This window comes from Eimeria necatrix, genomic scaffold, assembly GCF_000499385.1.
Source record: "Eimeria necatrix Houghton genomic scaffold, Enh_scaff60, whole genome shotgun sequence".
Taxonomy (NCBI): Eukaryota; Apicomplexa; class Conoidasida; order Eucoccidiorida; family Eimeriidae; genus Eimeria; species Eimeria necatrix.
The window spans coordinates 109,350-129,759 of record NW_013654457.1 but is presented as its reverse complement, the minus strand read 5'-3'; the positions used below and the strand labels follow the sequence as shown (position 1 = coordinate 129,759).

The window sequence follows — 20,410 nt, the reverse complement described above, 5'->3', positions numbered from 1 at the left end:
GAATTCAACTTTTTCTCCTTCGGAATCCAATCTTCTCCACTTTCCCGACAAAATGGTGATGAACAGAGTCCGCGCTACTTCTTACGTCCGCCGCACTTTGTCGCAGCCGATGAACAAGCGAAGAGCCACCGCAGCGCTGGCGCAGCATCCCGATGGTTCAGTAATTGCATCTGGTGGAGATTTGCAAGATTCCGGAGGCAAGTGCCATTTTTTCTGCATCTTGCAGCGTTATTAATTGAAATAAAACAGTTAAAAGACTTATTAAGAGCAAAAGAAGCGTTTTCCTCGACAGTTCCTTCGTATTTGCTGCTGCTTTGCACGACTTCTGTTGCTGCTGCCACACTCGCTTACGACTTGTTGCTGAGTCTTCCTGCACGCCCTGCTGCTGACGTTCGCGCTGCTGCTGCTGTCATTGTGTGTGAATCGACGCTGCTGCTGCACTGCTGCTGCAGCGAGTCGTGCGGCTGCTGCTGTTTTTGCCGTTGTTTTTCCCGTTGCTGTTGCTGCTGCTGCTGGACAGCAGCAGCGACTTTGCTGCGCAAGGACTGCCTGGCTGCTCGTTCCAAGCAGCCAGTTTTCTTCCCCCTTGCGTCTCCTTGCAATTCTGAAGAAGGCAGCAGCTAATGAAGTACTTAATTCAACTTTTTTTTGCAATTAGGAGGCATTCTTGGAAGCGTGGCAGCCCCGAACCGGCAGCTCCACCTGGGACTTCTGGCCGACGGAAGCAGCAACTCCCGCCTCCGAGGTTTGGGGACGGAGCCAATTGAAGAAGAAACGGAAGGCGGCGTTGCAGATGCCCGAATGGACTTTTCTCTCAAAGAAGATGTTGCGAGATTGAAGGAAATTTGCCTCACCAAGTGAGTCCTGCAGTTTGAATTTTGCCAACACATTTTAACAGATGCATTTTCCAGCTATATATTTTAAATATATTACAAACTATATTATAAAAATCATAATTCATTGTTATCTTTCGAGCTGCACGCGCCCCACAAGAGTTTCTTCGCCAGTTCATGTTTTTCGTTTTTGCCGTTCTCTTGTCCTCTCTTTGCCATTCTCGACTGCGTAAACATCAAATTGAAGACTTTTCTGCAATTCATATCTGCCTTTTCTTCTTTTTTGCGACTTCTGCATTTTCTTGTGTTGCTGATCTTGATCAGATCCTCTGTTTCCCACCCATCTTTGTCTCCTGAGATGTACTTATGTAAATATATCCGCGGAAGTGCCTTTTTGCGATGCCTTCTCTTCTTTCCTTGTCATTATGTGCTGCCTGCTTGCTTTTATCCCCCATGCCTTTCAATAATGTCTTGTATACTTTCCTTGTGTCCTTTTCCTTCTCTTCTACTTTTTCTTCGTGTTCCCGTTACTGTCTTTCTCTCTGCTTCTCTTATTTTATCCCAACATACTTCAGCAACATCTGCCATACTTTCTTTATTTCCTTTTGCAACTCTTCTATTGTTTTCTGCTTGGTTAGTTTCGTTTTATTCTGTGTGGCGTTGCTGTTCGCGCCTCACTTCTGTCTTTCTAAGGCACTTCAGGCCCCTGCATTGGCCGAAACGTGCCACTTTAATTCGGTTAAAGAAGTCAATTAAACAGAATTAAGCCAAGTTACCAAGTCGACTGCAACTAAGTGTTTGCAGGACTCAGTTGCTGCTGCTGTTCGCGCCGTTGGGCCTGTGGAGCCGTCTGGGAGGCCTGCCCACGCTCTGCGTCTTTTCCTTCAACTTCGCGGCTCTCATTCCTCTTTCTGCCCTCTTAGGGGCTTTTACGGAAGAGCTGTCGCTGCATACGGGAGGTGAATGTACACCCTAGTTCTGGTGTCAAACTTAGAAAAAAATGGGGAAGCGTGAAGGGATAAACACTAACGAACATTCGTGGGACTGTTGCACACCCAGCAAGGAGCAGGTTATATAGGAATTTGATATGCATAAATGCAATTCTGAGGGTTTTTATTCGAACTCATCGTTCACCGAGCTTTAGATGCAGCGTGACGCTGAGAACACCAAGAAGGGGGAGGCAGACGATGCCTTAGGATGCATGCTAATGAGAAACAGAATGACAAGACCGGCTTTCTGGCATTTGTTTTGTGTCTTTGTCTCTTCCAGAAATCACTGGGGGGTTATTGAATGCTACGTTTGGTAACGCTGTAGAAATGATCTTGTCGGTCCAGGCTCTCCGCATAGTAAGTCGATACGCTGGCTTGGAGTTCACAAGATTTTGACCGCATGCCTCTAGATTCTACTTTTTGGCTTCTCTGATAATGGCAGGACTAAAAAGTTTTGAATATCAGCTAAAGGAAAGGGCCTCTCATAAATCAGTTTACAAGTACTGTTGAGAGTACTATTTTAAGGGCCCGGCTAAGACCATCTTGGGTCTGGCTCACTAATGCCTTTTTCCATATCTGGCGTCTTCAAGTTGTTGCTTTTGATTAGGGTTTGCTAGAAGTTGTGAAAGGGACACTCTTGGGCTCCATTCTCTCCAATCTCTTGCTCGTCCTTGGCATGTCTTTCTTTGCTGGGGGCCTTCACCATTACTTGCAGAAGTTCAACGAAAAAGGTACCTCATTCAATTAGTGAGGGCTTCGGGCTCAGCATGCAGGCGTACAGAATTAGGGTTGAAGGTTGCAGTGCTCTGGATCCACCGCTTAGAACTCAAGATGGTGCTCACGGTCTCATACTGAAGAGAAGCGGCTCACAATTTTGCATTCAAAGTTTAGACTTTTGATGCTAAAATTAAGGATTAGAGGCCAGTTTCTGGAGATAAGAGTGTGGTGTTTGGCTAAGGATTAGGGGAAGTGCAGGCGGGATGGGGAAAAAGACAGATGGTAAAAGAGACTGCGAAATAGGCAAAGGAAACAGGAGGAAACGGAACAGAGATAGGCAGGAATGACAGAACTGACAAAGATAAAAAAGGGTGGTGATTAGGATATAGGCACAAAAGCTACAACTGCGTGGATGCAGACGCATAACAACACTTGCTTGGAAGCAAACATAAAGAGACAATCATTAATGCGTTGAGTCAAGAAGAATCAGAGGCATAGCGTCTAGGGGAGATGCTGGTTTTAGGTGCTGCATGAAATTTTTCTTGCATATCTTCTTTCTGAGTATGTCGAGTGTACCTTACTATTTACGGGAGAACCGCGAATTGATTTGTCCCCTCTTCTTAGTAATTTCATCTGTATATGCTTGGATCCCTCTGTGCCGTTCTGGCACTTTGGTTCTCAGGTGCTACTTGCAGCGTCACCCTGCTCCTCCTGTCGTGCATGGGAATAGTCATCCCCACAGTGGCTGCTGTTGACAATGGCCAACACGGAACTTACAACATATTAATGGTGAGCGGACAGATTTGTACGTAGTAGCGTCTCCGCCACGTCTTTGTTTCTCTCTGTCAGCCTTTACAGGCATATCGATATCCGTCTCATCTTGTTACTTCTGCTTGCGTCTTTCTGCACTCGCCAGTACAGTCACCTCTCGGTCTGTGCAGCTCTTCTTTTCCTGTTGGCCGAAACTGCTATTCTTAGTATGTTTCCTCATGTGATCTTGTCTACCTTTGGTTCCTTTTGCTGTGGCTGTAGCGTTGGATGGTGCTGTTGGTGTTATTGCCTCTTAACATGCGGTTTTGTTCTGTAGTGTTTTGCAAATGCCTTCTCTGTCTCCAGAGCAGGTTGTATTCTTATGAATAGATGACAAATTAGCTCTCGCGTGTACAAGTACGCTCAGTATGTTTATTTACTATTCGCCTTTGCAAAAAAACTGGGTAAAGCCGAAAACTTGAATCAAGTCACTCATTCGTCTGCCTCAAAGAGCACTTTTGTCCTTGTTTTTGCAGATAAGCCGCATCACTGCGTTGCTTATTGGAGTGACATATTGTTTATTTCTTTTCTTCCAGTTATACACGCACATAGGTCTCTTCAAGGATGATGATGAAGGTAAGCATGGGTTGGCATTTTATCCGCGTCTGACCGACGCTAAGTCATATCTACATCGCATGAATCTTGTACTCAGTATATTGTGTGTGGCTCTCTTGTTGGGTGTACGTGTAATCCTCTAACTTAAGTGTACCCCGTGTACGCGCAGAATGCTCCAGTGCTACTTTGATCGTATACCACCAACGAATTCGGTGGAAGTATGCGCTGTACAAAACGTATTCTCCGTGTGTCAAGATCCTTGATACGCCCTTCTTATATGTTTGCTGTCCATGAGTGGGACAGATCTACGCCATTACATAAACATATATATGTGCAATGCAGCTTTCCAGGAAATGAATGGAAAATTTGGCACAGTTTGCGCACTACAATATGCAACATATCAATGGCATGCGCGCTAAAGAGTAGACATTTGAGTGGATAATAGAGGATAGGCAGACAGAGCAAGCTGAAATCGATACACAGACACACGAAGACAAATAAACAGACACTAAGGGAGGTAGATGGAAGGACGGTGACAGCCACAGACATAAAAATGGAGCAAGAAAAAGATGAGCAACTCTGCAAGTTCTGTTCGTTCTTTCGTTTGCAGATGCAGAACAGTGGCCAATGATGTCATGGGAAGGAGCGACACTAATGCTTTTTCTTGTGACTTCTCTAGTGGCACTTCATTCAGGTAAGCTTGTTGCCTTGAATATTTCAGTTTGCGCGACGTTCCCCCCTTTTTTGACTTGATTTACTTCTAGTTTCATCTTGATTTACCCGATAGAGTTCCTTGCAACTATTTTGGAGCATCACAGATGTCTTTCCTTTTGATACTACGCTTCTAATACTTACGTCAGTATTTGGTCAATATTTGCTTCCGTTTTCCGTTTTCATTGTCATTAATTATTTGATTTTCCCAGAATTATTCTGTATATCGTTATTTGTAAATTTGTTGGCGCACTTTTAACCTATGCATTGGTTTTAGAGGTGACAAAACGAACGTTTTTGTTGCTCATTGTGAGCTTGTTAAGTTATTTGTTTGCCGTTCTTACACCTTTTCCTCCTGCATTTATTTATCCATTATTTATCTGTTTACCAGTCAGCGTAAATATTTTTTGTGGCTCAAGAGCTTCTGGTATCTTCAATTGAAGAAGTGGTGGCGGACTACGGCTTGTCGGAGAGTTTCATAGGCGTCATTCTTCTCCCCATTGTTGGTGTGCCAGTACACGAAGATGCAAATATTACCATAACTATATAAGGGAACCACATAAATTCGATTTGTAGATACGTTAGGCTGCCTACGTTGCACCAGGTTGCTGGCAATTTTTGAGCTGCACCATGGTAGCTGCTGAAAAACAGAAAAGCATGTTTTCCCCTGATTTCTCCACGTAGACATTACGTCTACTGGCTGCAAGTGTCACCAGTGTAGTACAGTCTTGCCAGTCTGCGAGCTTCTCTCTTTTCCTTCGTATGGACAGTGCTTGCTCTTTTTATGCCTTTGTGCCTCTCTTCCGTTGCCTACAAGCTGCCCTTGTCCCCCTATCTGTAACCACAATGCCCTTATCTGGCAGATCACTTTTCAGCTTTTACTCATATATACTCTCACGTTTGCTCTCCCTTTGAACTCAGCTTTTGACCTTTTACTTTTACTTGCTCAGGTAACGCGGCAGAACATCTGACAGCAGTGACCGTCGCAATGAAAAACAAGGTCGACTTAGCTATGGGAGTTGCTGTTGGATCTTCTGCACAGGTGGTGTTTTCCTTTCAGTCATTTATTCATTAGCTGAGTTTTGTGTTTTCATTTTGCACTATTTCTTGTCTCATTCATGCAAATTCGCCGGTGTTTTGGAAGCCATGTGGACTGGAATTTCTCGTGGTGCTGTAATCCAGCATTCTTTGCAGGTTAATCTATATGCAAACGATTATGGATATGCTAATGCATCTCGTTCTTGCTGCTGCTGTTGATCCTGTTGCTGCTCTTGCTGTTATACATCTTGTTGCATCCGTCACTGCCGCTTTTACTGCTGGTGATGCTGCACCTGCTGATTGCATTAGTACAACCAGCACTGCCATCCTACTGCATTTGTATACCTAAGAGACACGTGCGCATGCACATAGTGCTACCTCATATTTTGCCGTGCCTGGCTGATTTTCTTGTTTGTGGTGTTTGCTCAGATAGCTCTGTTTGTCTTTCCCTTCACCGTTTTGGTGGCCTGGGTAATGGGGCAGCCGCTAACCATGGCAGTGCAGCCGCTAAGCGCCGTCGTGATGCTCTTGTCAGTTTTGGTTGCTATGGGTAGGCCTGCATTGACAGTGTAGAGCTGGCACATAAGCAGACTGCGCTTATATTTGGCGCCATACGCAGAAATATACCAGTATATTGCCTTGCATCATACATAATTTAGCGCTTGGATCTGCAGTAAGCAGAGGGAGTTGTATACTGCCGAAACAGACAGACTTATTCCATTAGGTCATATGAATATTTAAGCGCATTTGTAGCAAAACGCATTTCGGCAAAGTAGCACAACTAAGCGCATCTGCGAGTATGCCACAGCACATCATAGGCGTGTTTCTGTAAATTCGTCCGAGTACAGTACAGAGATAATACGTGAAAGTTTGTATCCTATTACCACTTGACACGCCCTCACACTTGCACTGAAGTTAAACACCAGCAGATACGCTGACTGAACTCCAGACAGGAACAGCCAAGAGCACAAGATATTTGGTGCTACCGCGCAGCTGTTGTTCAAGACGGTGAAAGCAACTGGCTGGAGGGCGTCATGCTCATGGCTGCGTATTTGATTATTTCTGTTGTTTTCTGGTGAGAAGGCTAGCAAAAATATTAAAAGATACGTACATTTGTTTTGATTTTTGGAAGGTATAAATGCTGCTTGCATGCTTGTTAAGTGCGCTCTCAAACTACGGAGCAGTGTAGTGCTCGTTGAAAGAAAAGGAATCCATTTGCATACTTCCCATGAAAAATCTGAATGACATAGGACACGTTGATATGATTAAGAGAATGCTTTTGCATAGAGCATCATTTTAATCTGGAATCTATGAACACAGTTGGACACTGAATTCTAGATACTAAGACAGCTCACTGACATTTTCATCCGACTCCACCCGGTCCCAAGTATATATGCACGCATGTGGCTGGGAGCAGTTAATATGTGGTACGTAAACATGTATTTCTAACTCCAAAAGCCATTCATGTCGATAAATAACCGTCGCCAAATATGTCATCCATGTGCACGATACCTATGCATTCCTGTACAATGGTGCGTGCTCTGCGTGCGTGGTGCGTGCTCTAGAAATAATGAAACTTTAGAAGCAGCTGTTTCTGCTGCTGGTTTTTTTCAGGTTCGACAAGCCCGGACCAGAAGGTGCAGTGTCTCCTGCAAGCAGCGCATAGTTGGCATGCGCTCTTGTTGCTCATGCATAGCTTGCATGGCGACAAAAAGCAATTTTGATATTTATACATCTTACGTATCTACTTAAGGCTCTGTGTTTGCAAAATGAAAGCTAAAGGTCTTCCAAGGGATGAAGGGCTCATATCGTTTTATCACTTTTCCGCTTCCGAAAAATTTCAGCTATTTTGTTTGTCGATTGTCAATCAAAGACAAAGAGAAGGAAAGGCAGAAGAGGATAGACGCCAACAGAGAGGCTCAATCAAGTATAGAAACAAAAAGAAACAAGGAGACTCAGGCAGACAGGATGACAGAAGGAGACGATACAGGAAATGGATCGCAAACGAAGCGCCAAACTCACCTTGCGTTTGTAGTGCCAGAAGGTGTAATGGCTCCGCATTGCTTACCCTACCTACCATGCGACGGCTGAATGCATACTGAATGAAGTAGCCACTTAAATAAGCTCCATTGGCACACACAGCAGAGCATGTAAAGGCTTTGCCGGTACCACAGAATGTGTTGGAAAACTCAGAGGTAAAGCTCTAGGATATAGGTAGCTAAGAAGTATCGGGGGCTCGCATGCACAGCTCTTGAAGGCGTTATCTCTCCAAAATTTGCAGCGCTTTGAGTTCCAGTGCATCTTTGACGACACTAAGCAGTCTCTCTGGGCTCGAAGCATGCGGTTCGGGCCGTCCAATGTATTCTCAAGTTCAGCGAGTGGATCCACATTTCGCTCAAGCTGGGCGCGTTGAGGCGCTGTCTACTTGACTTCGAAGACAAGTTACTTCGGCGCAATTTGTTTTCAACGGGTATTGAGTACATTTCTCCCCTGCGTTGCCTGCATGCGTTTCTACGCGATATCAGTCGCTTCACACTTCTTGATATCCTTCAAATTTCGTTCAGTTAGCTGACCGTACAGCACTCTCCACTTTGCGGATGCGGATAGTATCGTATGTAAAACATGGCTAGATCACAACGGTGCAGCAGCGCAAACAGCTAAGTAAATCCTTGCGTTGCAAGCGCAGGAAAATGACAGAAGTGGGGTTCGAACCCACGCCCTCGCGGACTGCGGCCTTAACGCAGCGCCTTAGACCACTCGGCCATTCTGCCGATTTTCAGGCGTTCGAAGTGATAGACTCAAAGGGAGAAGCACAAAGTGAACAGAGGAGAGAACACACCCAGTGAATATCATGCAATGCTACGTTGGGAAATTCGAAAAATTACCATTAGTGAGCAGCCTAGGGCTGCCAGCTCCAAGAAGTTCACGTGAAGAGCAAAGCCTCATGCCTCTAATGCACCGCACAGCACCTATTGGTTTCCATTGCAGCAGCCACATTTCTTTATGAATACGGGTCGTTTTCAATCTTCGTTGCCTGCATGTGGACGACTTGCACTCAATTTTTCTATACAACGACGCTCTTCGTCTCCACTACTAGCATACCTAAGGCACTCAACACATGTCATGAGCGCAAAGTACCAGGTAGCAAGCTGCTGCGTTACATTTGTGTCTAATTTGATCGCGGAGGCGCGCTGGCTTGCATAAAGTTGCTTTCGGTGCGTAGGAATAGCCTTCTTTTCAAGCTTGCTTGACACTTGAACACACTCTTCACTCTGGTCTTTAGGAATGCTTGAGGCCGGGGAAGCCGCCTCAAAAACACGCAAATCCCACAGGTTAGAAGCAGGACTTGGTGCAGACCCTTGTTCCACACCCCGACTCACTTTCGAAACGCAGGCTCGCGTAGAATCAAGGCGTCTCTCTTTCGACGCTGCGGGAGAGGCTAGACTGCGATGGTGATCGTGGCGTTGTTTGTGATGGTACCTGATTTTTCTGCATGGTTGCAGCCACTGTTTTCTTGGTTGCATTGGTTGATTGCATGTTAATCATTAGTGCTGCTTGAACGCATTGTCATGGCCAGTGTGCTTTGCGTTTGTTTTTGAATGGTGCGTGTTAAGGAGTTCTGCGTAAACCAGCAAGTTCACTGAAGATATCGTGTCCCTCACGAAGTCCAGGCTGTCCCGACAAGGCCCTGCCTAGCTACCTTCTCCGCCCTCCAGGGCTCATCAGCCGGAAGAATACCGAAGCATAACGACACAACACTGTGGGGGCCTTCTGTCGAGAGTCAGCTAGCTCACCCGTGCTCGTTCTGCATTGGGTCCATTCAGGGAATAAAATTGTTCGAAACGTTTATTAAACATTAACTGAGCAGATGTGCCTCACCGTTGCTGACGCGTCTGTTGCTGCTGCTGCAATTTCGGTTCCCGCTGTGTCGGGAATTCTGCTGTTTCTGTAGCTTGTTGCTGCTCTTCGCCTCTACTGACCGCTAATGCTCTTTAGAGTCTTTGTAAGCTTCACTTACTTGTTAATTTCTTAAAATTTTGCCGTGAGCTGATGATGCTTGCTTTTTTTTGCTGCAGCTGCCCAGTCTCAGTTGCTGCTCGCCCTTGCCAACTGCGGCAGCACTGTGAATATTAGCGCGTTCACTTCTGTCTAGCGGCTACATGAACCTTTCCTCTGAGAAAAAGGAAATTAAAGCGTTAGAAAATGAATTATTGGTCGCATAATATTGCATAGCGGCTAAGCATCCTCGCCTTAGGGCTGGCCCGATTATTTGTGGACCGCTGCCGACAGACCGCTGGCCCCTTGGTCTCCTTTTAGGCTCGATGGCAATTCGTAAGCTCCAAATCTTCTAGTATTGTCCTTGCGAATAGTTTTTAAAGCTTAAAGGATCAAGCTTGTACTGGAAGAAAGCTTCTTCGTCTCTGTTTGGCCCTCGTCAGGCAGCAGTCGATAGTAAGCAGAACCCGTCCAACCGTCGTACTAAGAAGCGCGGCAGTCTGTTCTAGTTCTTCCGGTCTATATTCTTACTCCTTTTGCTCAAACACATCTTCTTTAGGGACACTGCTTTGATGTGAAAAAGCTTGAACAGAAAAGGCAGCTGCAGCAGCTGAAGAGGACATGACTGTGCCGCTTATTCGCTCATTGTTCGAAGGCCTCACTGGGGATCACGTACGACACAGGAAACTCTCTATTCCAGCATACCCATACTGTTAACACAGTCTATTCTGGCATTAGTGGGGGCGTAGCAGCCGTGGAAAGCTGCAAGAAGAGATGGGTTCTCATAGGGTCCACCGGCCGCCGCAGCAGCTGCTGTTTTTGCTTGTCCTGCTGGGCGCAACCGCGTTGACGGATGCAATCAACGCAAATAAAGCCAAGAAACATGTTCTTTTGGGAGCTGATGAAGGACTGGCAACACAACACGGAGACAGCAGCGGCCTGATTCATGTGCCACTCCATTTTCTGCCACAGCAGATTCAAGCCGCAGGGACAGCTGCCGCAACTTCAAGACCAATTGGCGCCGAGCTGTCGCGTATTGCTGACAATGAAGAAGCATCCTTTTTATATCACGGTAACGCAGACCCTCGTTTGCTGCCTGTCCTACGGCAGTGCCGACATACAATATCTCAACGTACAGCTGGCAAGGCACTTGTGCCAATAACGAATACGCATTTCTACCCATCAGCTTGTTCTTGCGGCCTTCTGTCCATCGATACGTTTGTTCAGGCCAGTGGGCGCTACCCATGGAGTCCAAGCAGACCCGCGGCATGTTCAATTGGTACACTAACCCTTACACTTACGTAATTGTTGGAGGGCTGGTAGGAGCCTTCGTGGGCCTAGGTGTCTGGTGCATCGTCGCTTCTTACGCGTACAAAACGTGATGCAGCAACAAGATTGCTGCATCTGGTGGTTCCGGAGTTCCGGCAAAAAATTTTTTGAGCAGGAGGCAAGGACAGCATGCACATTCGCCGTGCAGCACTGCAGTTTTGTAGCAGCAGCTGAGCAGTGCCTGCAGAACATCATTCAGGTGCTTGTACAGCAATTGTTGCTTATGCGGCGACGCAGACACAACTGCGCTATGCTTGGTTGTCCTCCGTAGCGCCAACAGCCTCTCGTTTCTGGCTTTCAGCAGATACCCTGCGGAGAAAATCAGCTGTTATCTCTTAACTTTAAATGACGTAGCTGGATTGCGTCCAACTGTATCACCATTCACGTGTGTGAAGCTTTTGTCGTCAGAGCTCGTTTTGACCGCCAAGAGCAACTTTCTCTGCCTGTCTGGCAGCAGGAGGAGCGCTTGCTACAGGAGCAGAGTATCAGTGTTTGCCTTTTGCGCATGCGGTTGTATCAAATATCAGGCAGTTGCAAAACCAACAGAAGCTGCAACTGTCCAAGTTTCTGCTACGCCGGGAAAGAGGCACAGTAAGGCCTCAGAAACTCTACAGACGCATTCTCAAGGTGTGCAACAAGTGCGTCCCGTACTTCCAGTGAAGTACCCAAGGCCATTATCGCTAGAAGACGTGCCTTGATCAATTCTTACCGGTAGAAAGGCGATATTATGTGGAGCTACACCACCACATTCTCCACTGCTAGATATCTTTTGGAACGTCGAGAAAAGTAGCCACACCAATAACTTTGTCACTTCGGTACTATTCTGCGGAAAGTCGCATCCACAGTTGTTACGACCTACCAGCGACCAAGAAAAGTGCAAAACAGCACTGAGATATTTGTCACTAGCTATTCATGGGATATCAACTCTGAACCGCTCGTTCAGATCACCTTGATAGCTTGTTCCTTGTTCGCATCTCTTTGAACCACACAAGCAACAAGTGAACTAAACGCCCACAGCAAGACTTTAAGCGCTTTTGCTGGAGTTCCTTATTTCATGATATACAAGTTTTGCCGGGAAAGTGATTACATGGCAGATCTTTTACTGACCATGCGTTCGACTAGTTCTTCTATGCAATGCCTGCAAGCCAAGCAGATTCCCTTTCTTTCAGTACATAAGAACTCTGGAACTGGCGTGCCGAACTGAGGCCGCCACGGCTGCGGTTCTTATACGACTGAGCCCTGAGAGCTTCATATGCCGGTCTCACAACGTGAAAAGCGTACGTAATCAAATAAATGTACTCAAGGGAGCTTTTCGATTGATAGGGACCCGCTACTCGTACATAGCTTCCCGAAGCGACTCATGTGACGCGTGCCTGGTGCGTAGAAGAAACAGCGATCAGTCTGGCGTGGCTACCTTTCTTTCTGCTTCTGATTGCATACGGTGAAATTCTGTTGTTCGCCGCACTCCTCTTCATGCTTCTGCTTCCTCCCTGCATGTATCACTTGTGTCGCCGTAAAATGAACTTCCACACCTACAAACGCAAAGAACAGCAGCAAGTAGCAGAAACAGGCTGCAGAAGTGAGACGCCCCTGGATGTTTGGTGGCCTCTGCACTTTCGAGCCTGAAGAGGCAGCTCCTCCCTTTCTAGGTGTTACTCTCACAGGTTACTTCATAGCCTGCAGCAAATGGTAGACGGCAGGATGAAAGATCCCATGCAACGAAAACAATTTGAACCAGCTACTGCTGCAGCAGTTGCTATGGGTGCTGCAAGTGAACGTGCTGCAGTTGATAGAATTTATGCTGCCACTGCTGATGCTTCAGCCAGTGCTGCTTCTCCAACAGTTTCCCTTTGTTAGCTCTGCTCTTCCAGCAGGAGCAGCATCAGTAGCAGCTGAAGAAGAGGGTGCGGCTCAAGATGCTTTCCTACGTCTTAGTCTGTGATGTTTGGGATGAGTTGCACCTATTGGAAAGCCTCGAAAATTCTGGCTTCAGACTTACTCTGGTGAGATACCCTAGGCCCAAAATTGTAGGGCACTTTCTTTGGATCTAGCGCCTCTTCGTAGCCTTGTCTTTTGATTCCTATCAAGTGCTGTGAAGCCAGACGGATTTAGACGAAATTGGGAACAGCAAGAACTAAACTTGAGACTGATAGCTGCTTTTTAACTCGGCATCAGCCTGGAAGTAAAAGTATGGGATGCATTTTCTCTATAAAGTGAGCATCACAATTGCATTATTTGCTGTTCAGTTATAACTAGAAATTGGAACGAACTGGAAGCAACTTAGTTTGAAGCCCCAAATGTGTATTAATATTACTTTCTACTCAACACTTTTCAAAGCTTCTTCATGTATGTGCATATATATGTGCGCATCCTTTTAGATCTGTTGAGGGCAGCAGCGGCTTGCTATATCAGATTTGTGCCAAACCAGAGTTGTTTTTTTGACAGAATGTTGCGCAGAATGTGGAGAGCAGTCCCTTGTGGGGTGCCAAATTTGGGCCTTTTAAGCGTGTTTTTGGAGCACTCCACAAGCCCTTTCATACTACAGCCCAAAAGCTAGCCGGCCACTGCTATGGGCCACACGTTTTTTGCGTCAAAAGCTCATGAGCCGCGCATGTTTCTACACATTACTTCGCAAAGCCAATACTCGTGCGGTGGCCGCTTAAGGCCCGATAAACATCTAGCAGCAGCGACGCTACACTGGCTTTCTAGGCACAAATTTATGTTGCCTGTATAAGCATGCAGTGTAATTGCCTTCTTCTGGCGGCAGCAAGCCCCCTATTGTAGCAGATGTTTTTTGTAAAGCTTGCCATCAACATATGCACGTGGTGCAGCAAACGCAAAATCAAGAGGTTCTGCATCAGCTCAAGTGTAAGTCGTCGCTGGTAAGTATTTGCAGAAGCAAAAACAGTACAGCCAGCAAAGAGCAATCTGCAGCACTTCGAGGTACTGCTGCAGCAGCAGCGTCGAAATCAAAGAGCAGAGCAGCGGCAGCCGATCTGTCACAGGAACTGTGGCTCGTAATTTTTATTACATGACCGATTGTAATCCAAGTCGCACAAAGGGGTGGGTTTGCAGCTCCTGCTGCTGCTGTTGATGTTTAGGCTGCTGATGCACCTTTGCTTCACATAAACTGCAGCTTGGTGCAGCATGTGTAATTCCATTGTTGCGGCTGCTGTTCCTGCTGCAGCTGGTACTTTTGTCTATCCGCGTCTGCTGCAGCACTGCCGAAGTTCTGCTGTACCTCTGCAACAGCTGCCAATGCATTCACCCGTATGGTCTTTGGTGCACCTGTTGGCGGTTCTGTTGTCACTGCTTACGTTACTTTAGTTGTTGGGAATTCCACTTCATCTGCTGCTGTCAAAGGGCCAAAGACGCAAAGCACTGCCTTGCGTTCAGCTGAAAATTTCTTTAAAAAAGTCTCATTCCATGGGTGCCGCTGCTAATAGCATATCCTGGTCGCTCAATGCGTCGTTTAATTCGCTATGGGCTCTAGATCGACAAACCATGCTTAGCTGTGAACTTTTCCATGAGCCAGCCAATGGCGCCTAGAAGAAAAACTGTAATTGCTCTGCAGGGCTACTCACGTCCCTTTCAACTACCCACAAGCGAGCCCTGTCTGCCTCTGCTTTAGCATGCACCAGCGACAAAAGACGCCTCTTTCTAGCCAAGGCGAAGTAGATCTGCACATTTCCGAGGTAAATTGCATGACCAACCACTTAACTATAACGCTGCCGCTGCAGCTTATCCTAATGCTGCTGCAGCAGCAGCTGCTGCGTTCTGTTTGTGATCGTGCGTGGATCTGAAATGTCCATCAGCAAACCAAATGCAGCCGGCGTCCGCCGGCTCTGGGATATTCACCCTTGTAGGCCCACCTCATGCCAGACTTACCGAGAAAAATGCAGTAGCTGCAACAACACAAGCGGCTGCTGCTGTTGCTAGTGCCGCTGCTGCAGGCGCAGCGATTCGGTAACGCTATTGAAACTTCCACAAAAGCTTGATTCATGAGAGCAACATGAGCTGCTGTTGCATCCCTACCATTTCCTGCAACTGCTGCTGCTGCAGAATACTGCTGTTCATGTGCAAAGCAGATGACAATGCTGCTACTGCACACTGCTGCCGTTCCTGTGCAAAGTAGATGACCCTGCTGCTGATTTGGCTGCTGGTTCTGCGCTGCTTCGTACATTATATGGCACGCAGCTTCCGCTTTTTGAAGCCCCCTCCACTGCTGCTGCTCTCGCTGCTCAAAGAAGTGAGCACCCCGGTAGCCTTACCAGCCAATCCTCCGCAAGAGCAGCAACATGCGCCATAGGAAGGCTGAGCTACGAAGCTTGCAGCGTTAGACACATTTCCAACTGCAGCAGTGACGGCATGGTGGTAATTCCTGTGCAAAATGCGGTCTGGCTCTCGTCCGCTGGGGGGAAGTGCAGCAAGTTGAACAAAACCTGCTGCTGCTGCTGCTGTTCTTGTGGTTGCAGCAGCAGCCCCTGCAATGGTGCTTGATCTTCTACGGCCAAGTCCCAGTGCAAAGGCCGAAAGCAGCAACCGCGGCGCGATTTTAGCAGCTAGTAAACTGCTGCTGCCGCCAGTTGCCGCTGTTGCGAGAGCGGCTGCTGCTACTTTTGCCGCAACTCGCGGCAGCCACCTGCGGGTGTGCTGGGAGACGAGGCAGCGCCTGATGCGGCTCCATATGCGAGCGATGCCATCAGTATAGCCTGGAGGACTGCTACTGATATTCATTCTGCTGCTGCTCCACGTACAGTGCAGAAGTGTACGACCCCGAGCCACGGGCAGTTGCTGAGGGTCAGCAAGTAGCCACGACTAGTTGGCAACTAACCCCAGCTTGCGTGGCTTCATAGTTCGTCGCGTTCAGTGATCCCCTGTCTCTTGGAGCTTCGGCTCAATGATGCTTAGAATGCCTCCTGCAGCTGCCCTGCTGAGAAAGCTGGTGGTAGAAGTTGTTGCTGCTGGCGCTCCCACTCCATTCCGCACTGTTTCAAGCTCTTCCTGTAGCTATTACTTTCGCTCCTGTTGCAGCAGAAAAAGTGGCGTGATGCTGAAGCCGGTCACCAGCCAACTAGCTTCGGAAGGATCCGTTTTTGTCCCTGCTGTATACTCAATTGCCCGGCACTGTGTTGCCTGCGACTGCTTCAGCTGCTCCTATTGCTGCTCTGCGTTTCGGCCAGAAAACATGTGGCCCCCTGTGAGTGAGAGAGCCCTTCTTGCCGATGAACCAATTGTTCGTCGAGAGCAAAGCAGCCCACTCGCCTGCTGTTGCTGCTCCTCCTGCTGTTGTTTGTGCCGATGCTGTTGCTGTTTTAAGCTGGAGCGTTCTCCCAATTTTGAACGTTCTCCTTCCGAAACGGCAGAATGGCACGTCCTCTGCCTTGAGAGAAACTGCTTGGCAGCAACGGCAGCTGCTGCTGGTGTTCGGCCATTGATGTCTCCCTTGCTACATGGGTTGGCAGGTGGAAGATGGAGGGCCTTTATGCCCCGAGCTGCTGCTGCTGCTGCTGCCGCACCTGGAGCTTCACCGACAGTCCCCAAGCGTCTTGTCTGTTGTGAAAATGCCACAGCAGCGACAGCAGGAGCGCGTGCTGCTGCCGCTGGAGCTGTTGCCTTGCCCGTGAAAAATGTGTTGGCTGAGGCTATCGGCAGCCGCTGCTGCTGCTGCATGCGCCTGCACGCCAGCAGCAGTCGCCCGTGAATCTTAGCCTCTGAAGCCAGAAATGCTCGCGCTGCACTGATCCTCTCTCTTGCTGCTGGTGTTGTTGCTGCTGTTCCTGTGTCTGTGCTGCAGCTCCGTAGGAAATCTGCGTTAGGTGCTGCTGCTGCTGTCGCAACGGGAGCTGAAGGAGCCTCAGCATCAGAGTCACCATAGAAAGACTGTGGTAAGCGAACCGCTGAGTTGTCTGCAGCTGCAGCTGCCCCATCTGCTTCCCTTTCTGACGCGTCCCACTCCACTGCCTCTGAAGTTGCTGCCACTGCTGCTGTGTGAGATGCTGGCGACGATGATCCAAGTATATCTTTGTCCCCATGCTCCTTCTGCGGAATATTTTCCTCTACAATATCATCGTCCGTGCTGCTGCTGTCTACTTCAAGCATACTCGAACGAACAAGCTTCAAGGATCGGCGGCGCAACGGCTGCTGCTGTTGCATGTGCTCCAAGTGTTGAGGCCGGTGGTGCAGTGAGAATGCAGCTGACTGCATAGTAAGCGGGCTCGTCAGGCGACCTTTTACTGAAAAGCATCGTTTAGTGCTGCTGCTGCTCCTATCTGTGCTGCTCTGCGCACCAGAGGTCTTCGAAGAATACCTCACCGCGTCGCAACTTACTGATGCTGCCTTACCACATTGCTGCTGTCGCTGCTGGTGCTTGAGCTGCCCCTCATGCTGCTGCTGAGATTGCCATCTGCCAACGCAGCTGGTCCTTTCACGAAGCAGCCGGGATACTTGGGGTTGGAGGTGACCCACAAGGGAGTCAGCAGCAGCAGCCGCAACCGCAGTGGCTGCTGCATTCGCTGCTGCTGCTCTCCTTGCTTGTGCCTCAAGGTGTTTCTTGTGGTGAAGCTGTTGCTGCCTCCTCAGGCGAGCAGCACACCGAACCTTACGGAGAAATAGCTGCAGCGGCTGCAGTACCTCCTCCCTCATTGCTGCATTAGTAAACGACAACAATCACAGCAACCGACGCTTAACAGCTGGTTTAGTTCACAATGCTGCAGCCAGCCTACTAGAGAAGTGAACATTCCCACAGCAGAAATACATCCAGCCATAGCAGCAGCAGCAGCAGCAGTCAAGACCCACCAGCAGGCTCTAAGCCAATTGAATGGTCCGCATGAGGTGGAAGATGAGACACTCGCAGGGCAGCAGCGTGAAGCGCACTCGAAAGCAAACGGCGAGAGTGTGACACTGGAATTATCTCGTCCTGAGAAAGCATCAGCAGAACCAACAGAAACTGTTTCAAAGTAGAAACCTGACGAAGACGCGAGCTCAGACGCGACGCTGTGAAACCAAAGTGGAAGCACATTCCGAAACAAGAGAAGCAGCATCAAGTCAGATAGCGGCATTAGCGGCACCAGCAGATTCAGCAACAAAAGCGCTGACTTCCTGTCCGTGAATGACGCAGAGGGGAAGCCCCTGACATTGCTTCAGGGCCGCCTCTGTGTCCCAATGATGAGTCACCACCAGCCGTGCCAACGGTTCAGGCAAGTCCGCCATATCGGCTGCAAGGGCCTGCAGTGACAGTGTACAAGAATAAGAACTCACATGAAAGCAAATGCCTCTTAACAGAGAGGCAGACTTTTCTAATTTTTAAGTGTCTTGACATTTTATAAAACGCCGAAGAGCCGTCAAATGCGTCTTCCAATGGGCAGATTGTCTTCAGCTAAATGGAATAGCACCTGGTATGAGCGATCGCCCGCTAGCTGCCTGTAATCGTCTGTGACACAGGTTCTTACCGCCATGGACGCAAAAGGAGATATGAGCACGAGACCGCCCAGCTGCAAGTTGCACTTGGCCAAGCGAGAGGCGAGAAAAGCAGCAGGGCCTGTCCCTATAGACCTGCAGGCAAACCCTAAGCGCTACACCTCCAGGTCAATGCAAAGTGCCATAAACCTTGAAGCATTGAAATCGAGGCAGCGATCTAAGCCAGTGGCTTGCGGCCCCTCTGCTGTCCGGTAAAATGTCGCTCTTTAGCGTAAAAGCGAGCCGAGAACTCCCAGTAAAGGGCTTGGTTGTTTAGTTTAGTGCTCTAGGATAGAAGGCTGGCTCTTTAGGGCTGATGGTTCATACCGGCCACAAAGGATGATCTTTTCCGGGGGAAACTGTAGCTGCTCTACGAGAAACTCCAGAGCGACCTTGGCACAGCGGTCGATTCCGGAAGAAGAAGACGCAATACCCGAGAGGAGGCCATAGCCCGGGTATTCAAATACCAGAATAGGGATGCCCAACTAAAGAACGTACACAAGAACAACGCGTGTGTTTGTTAGAGAAAACAAAAATATAGGGAGCAGCAGGCACCGAGACAGAGAGAGCCAAAGACGCACTCAGTCCAGATGAATGAGCTTCCAACAGCACTGGTAAAAGCAGTGTCACAGCAAGCTTCCGAAGTAGCAGCAGCACTACTGCCGACGGCAACAGCGGCGCGAGCAGTAATGGCACTTGCAGTACCAGCGGCAACAGCTGCAAATGAGCACCTCGTCTGCGACAACTTGCAGCCACCCTCGGACCATGTTGGCATCGCACGCGTTTCCATGGAAGTAAAGAATGCAATAGTCGCTGCCTCCACCGCCTCCCGTGGCTTCTGTGTCCCAGTAGCTGCCACTCTTTCCTGCTGTCAACACTGCGTCACCTGCTGCTGCTGCGCTCGCTTCCCCTGCTTCTGAACTTGTTGAGAGAAGGAATGACTCCCTCTGAGAAACAGGAGTATCCGCTGCTGAATTGATTGTAAGAGCAGCAGCAGCGACTACCGATGCTGCTGCTTCTGCTTCTCCACCTTCTGCTTCTGCTGCCGTACTTGCTGGTTCTTCAGCCTGTGAAGTCAAGGCCTTGCGCGTCTGTCTGCGGCGCAGGACCCGCTGCTGCCTTTGCTCTCGCTGCAACTGCTGCAGCACTAGCATGTGCTGCTGCAGCTCCTTCCTCCTTTGTTCCAGTTGCTGGAACAGCTGCTGCTGCCGCTCGGTTTCTCCATCACTCAGCTCTGTCCTTGCCACTGCGGCTGGAGGTGCGCATATCCCTTCTATATTGCTCCGACGGCGCGGCTGCTGCTGGGGAGGGAGGCCACCTGCTGCAGCAGCAGCAGCGACTGCTGCTTCAGCAGCAGCAGCAGCTAGTCGAGCTGTCCTTAGGGCTGCAGCAAGCTTAAGGTGAGACTGTGGAGAAGGAACCACAAGGAACGCTGGCACTGCCGCAGGAGATCCCGAAGTAATAGCAAACCGGGAACGAAGCAGCAACAAGCCATCGCTGCTGCAGCTGTATGAAGATGGGGGGGCTGGAAATACCAAAGACGAATCTATTAGGGGATGCTTCCCGGTACTCAGCGCGGACCCCATTTGCGCTTGCTGCTGTTGATCCTGCTGTTCGTGCTGCTGTTGCCAAACCCGGCCCTCACTATGAAGTTGTTCACGACCCCGCGCACGCTACTGCTGCTTCTGTGCATTGCGCGCTCCTTCGCTTCCGCGTTTGCATTACATAAACTGTTTTAGTACTGGGCAGAGTCCTCTGGCGTCTGGAAGTTTCCGCCGAAAATGAAGTTTCTTCTGCAGTAGCTTCTAGTATGTCGGCGTTAGTTGCCGTGCGTACTACTGAAGTTCTGTAGCTGATGCCTCTGCTAGGTGTATTCAATGGTCAGATCCTACAGCGAAAGCACTTGGAAACGGTAGGAAAAAAGGCGTAGGTACCTGGCCTTGTTGCAAAGCCATTGCCCCTGCTGCAGCTGTT

At 48.7% G+C, this 20,410-nt stretch overlaps 3 protein-coding genes across 3 annotated transcripts; 2 read left to right on the top strand and 1 right to left on the bottom strand.

Annotated features, from left to right (window-relative positions):
* Positions 1–52: 52 nt before the first annotated feature.
* ENH_00066460 (manganese resistance 1 protein, putative) lies at positions 53–7,319 on the top strand (the record flags this gene model as incomplete). The annotated part of the gene is made up of 13 exons (XM_013582257.1): positions 53–173; positions 659–857; positions 1,638–1,792; positions 2,103–2,179; positions 2,430–2,553; positions 3,222–3,328; positions 3,826–3,925; positions 4,515–4,598; positions 5,035–5,121; positions 5,566–5,657; positions 6,083–6,203; positions 6,647–6,728; positions 7,268–7,319. 13 exons carry the CDS (start codon positions 53–55, stop codon positions 7,317–7,319), a joined length of 1,401 nt encoding a protein of 466 aa, XP_013437711.1.
* Positions 7,320–10,423: 3,104 nt separating this feature from the next.
* ENH_00066450 (hypothetical protein, conserved) lies at positions 10,424–11,031 on the top strand (the record flags this gene model as incomplete). Its single annotated transcript, XM_013582256.1, has 2 exons — positions 10,424–10,721; positions 10,877–11,031. The coding sequence occupies 2 exons, from the start codon at positions 10,424–10,426 to the stop codon at positions 11,029–11,031; spliced, it is 453 nt and encodes a 150-aa protein (XP_013437710.1).
* A 5,104-nt stretch (positions 11,032–16,135) lies between these two features.
* ENH_00066440 (hypothetical protein, conserved) lies at positions 16,136–20,022 on the bottom strand (the record flags this gene model as incomplete). The annotated part of the gene is made up of 6 exons (XM_013582255.1): positions 16,136–17,625; positions 17,777–17,897; positions 18,077–18,205; positions 18,430–18,532; positions 18,764–18,921; positions 19,168–20,022. 6 exons carry the CDS (start codon positions 20,020–20,022, stop codon positions 16,136–16,138), a joined length of 2,856 nt encoding a protein of 951 aa, XP_013437709.1.
* Between the last annotated feature and the right edge of the window lie 388 nt (positions 20,023–20,410).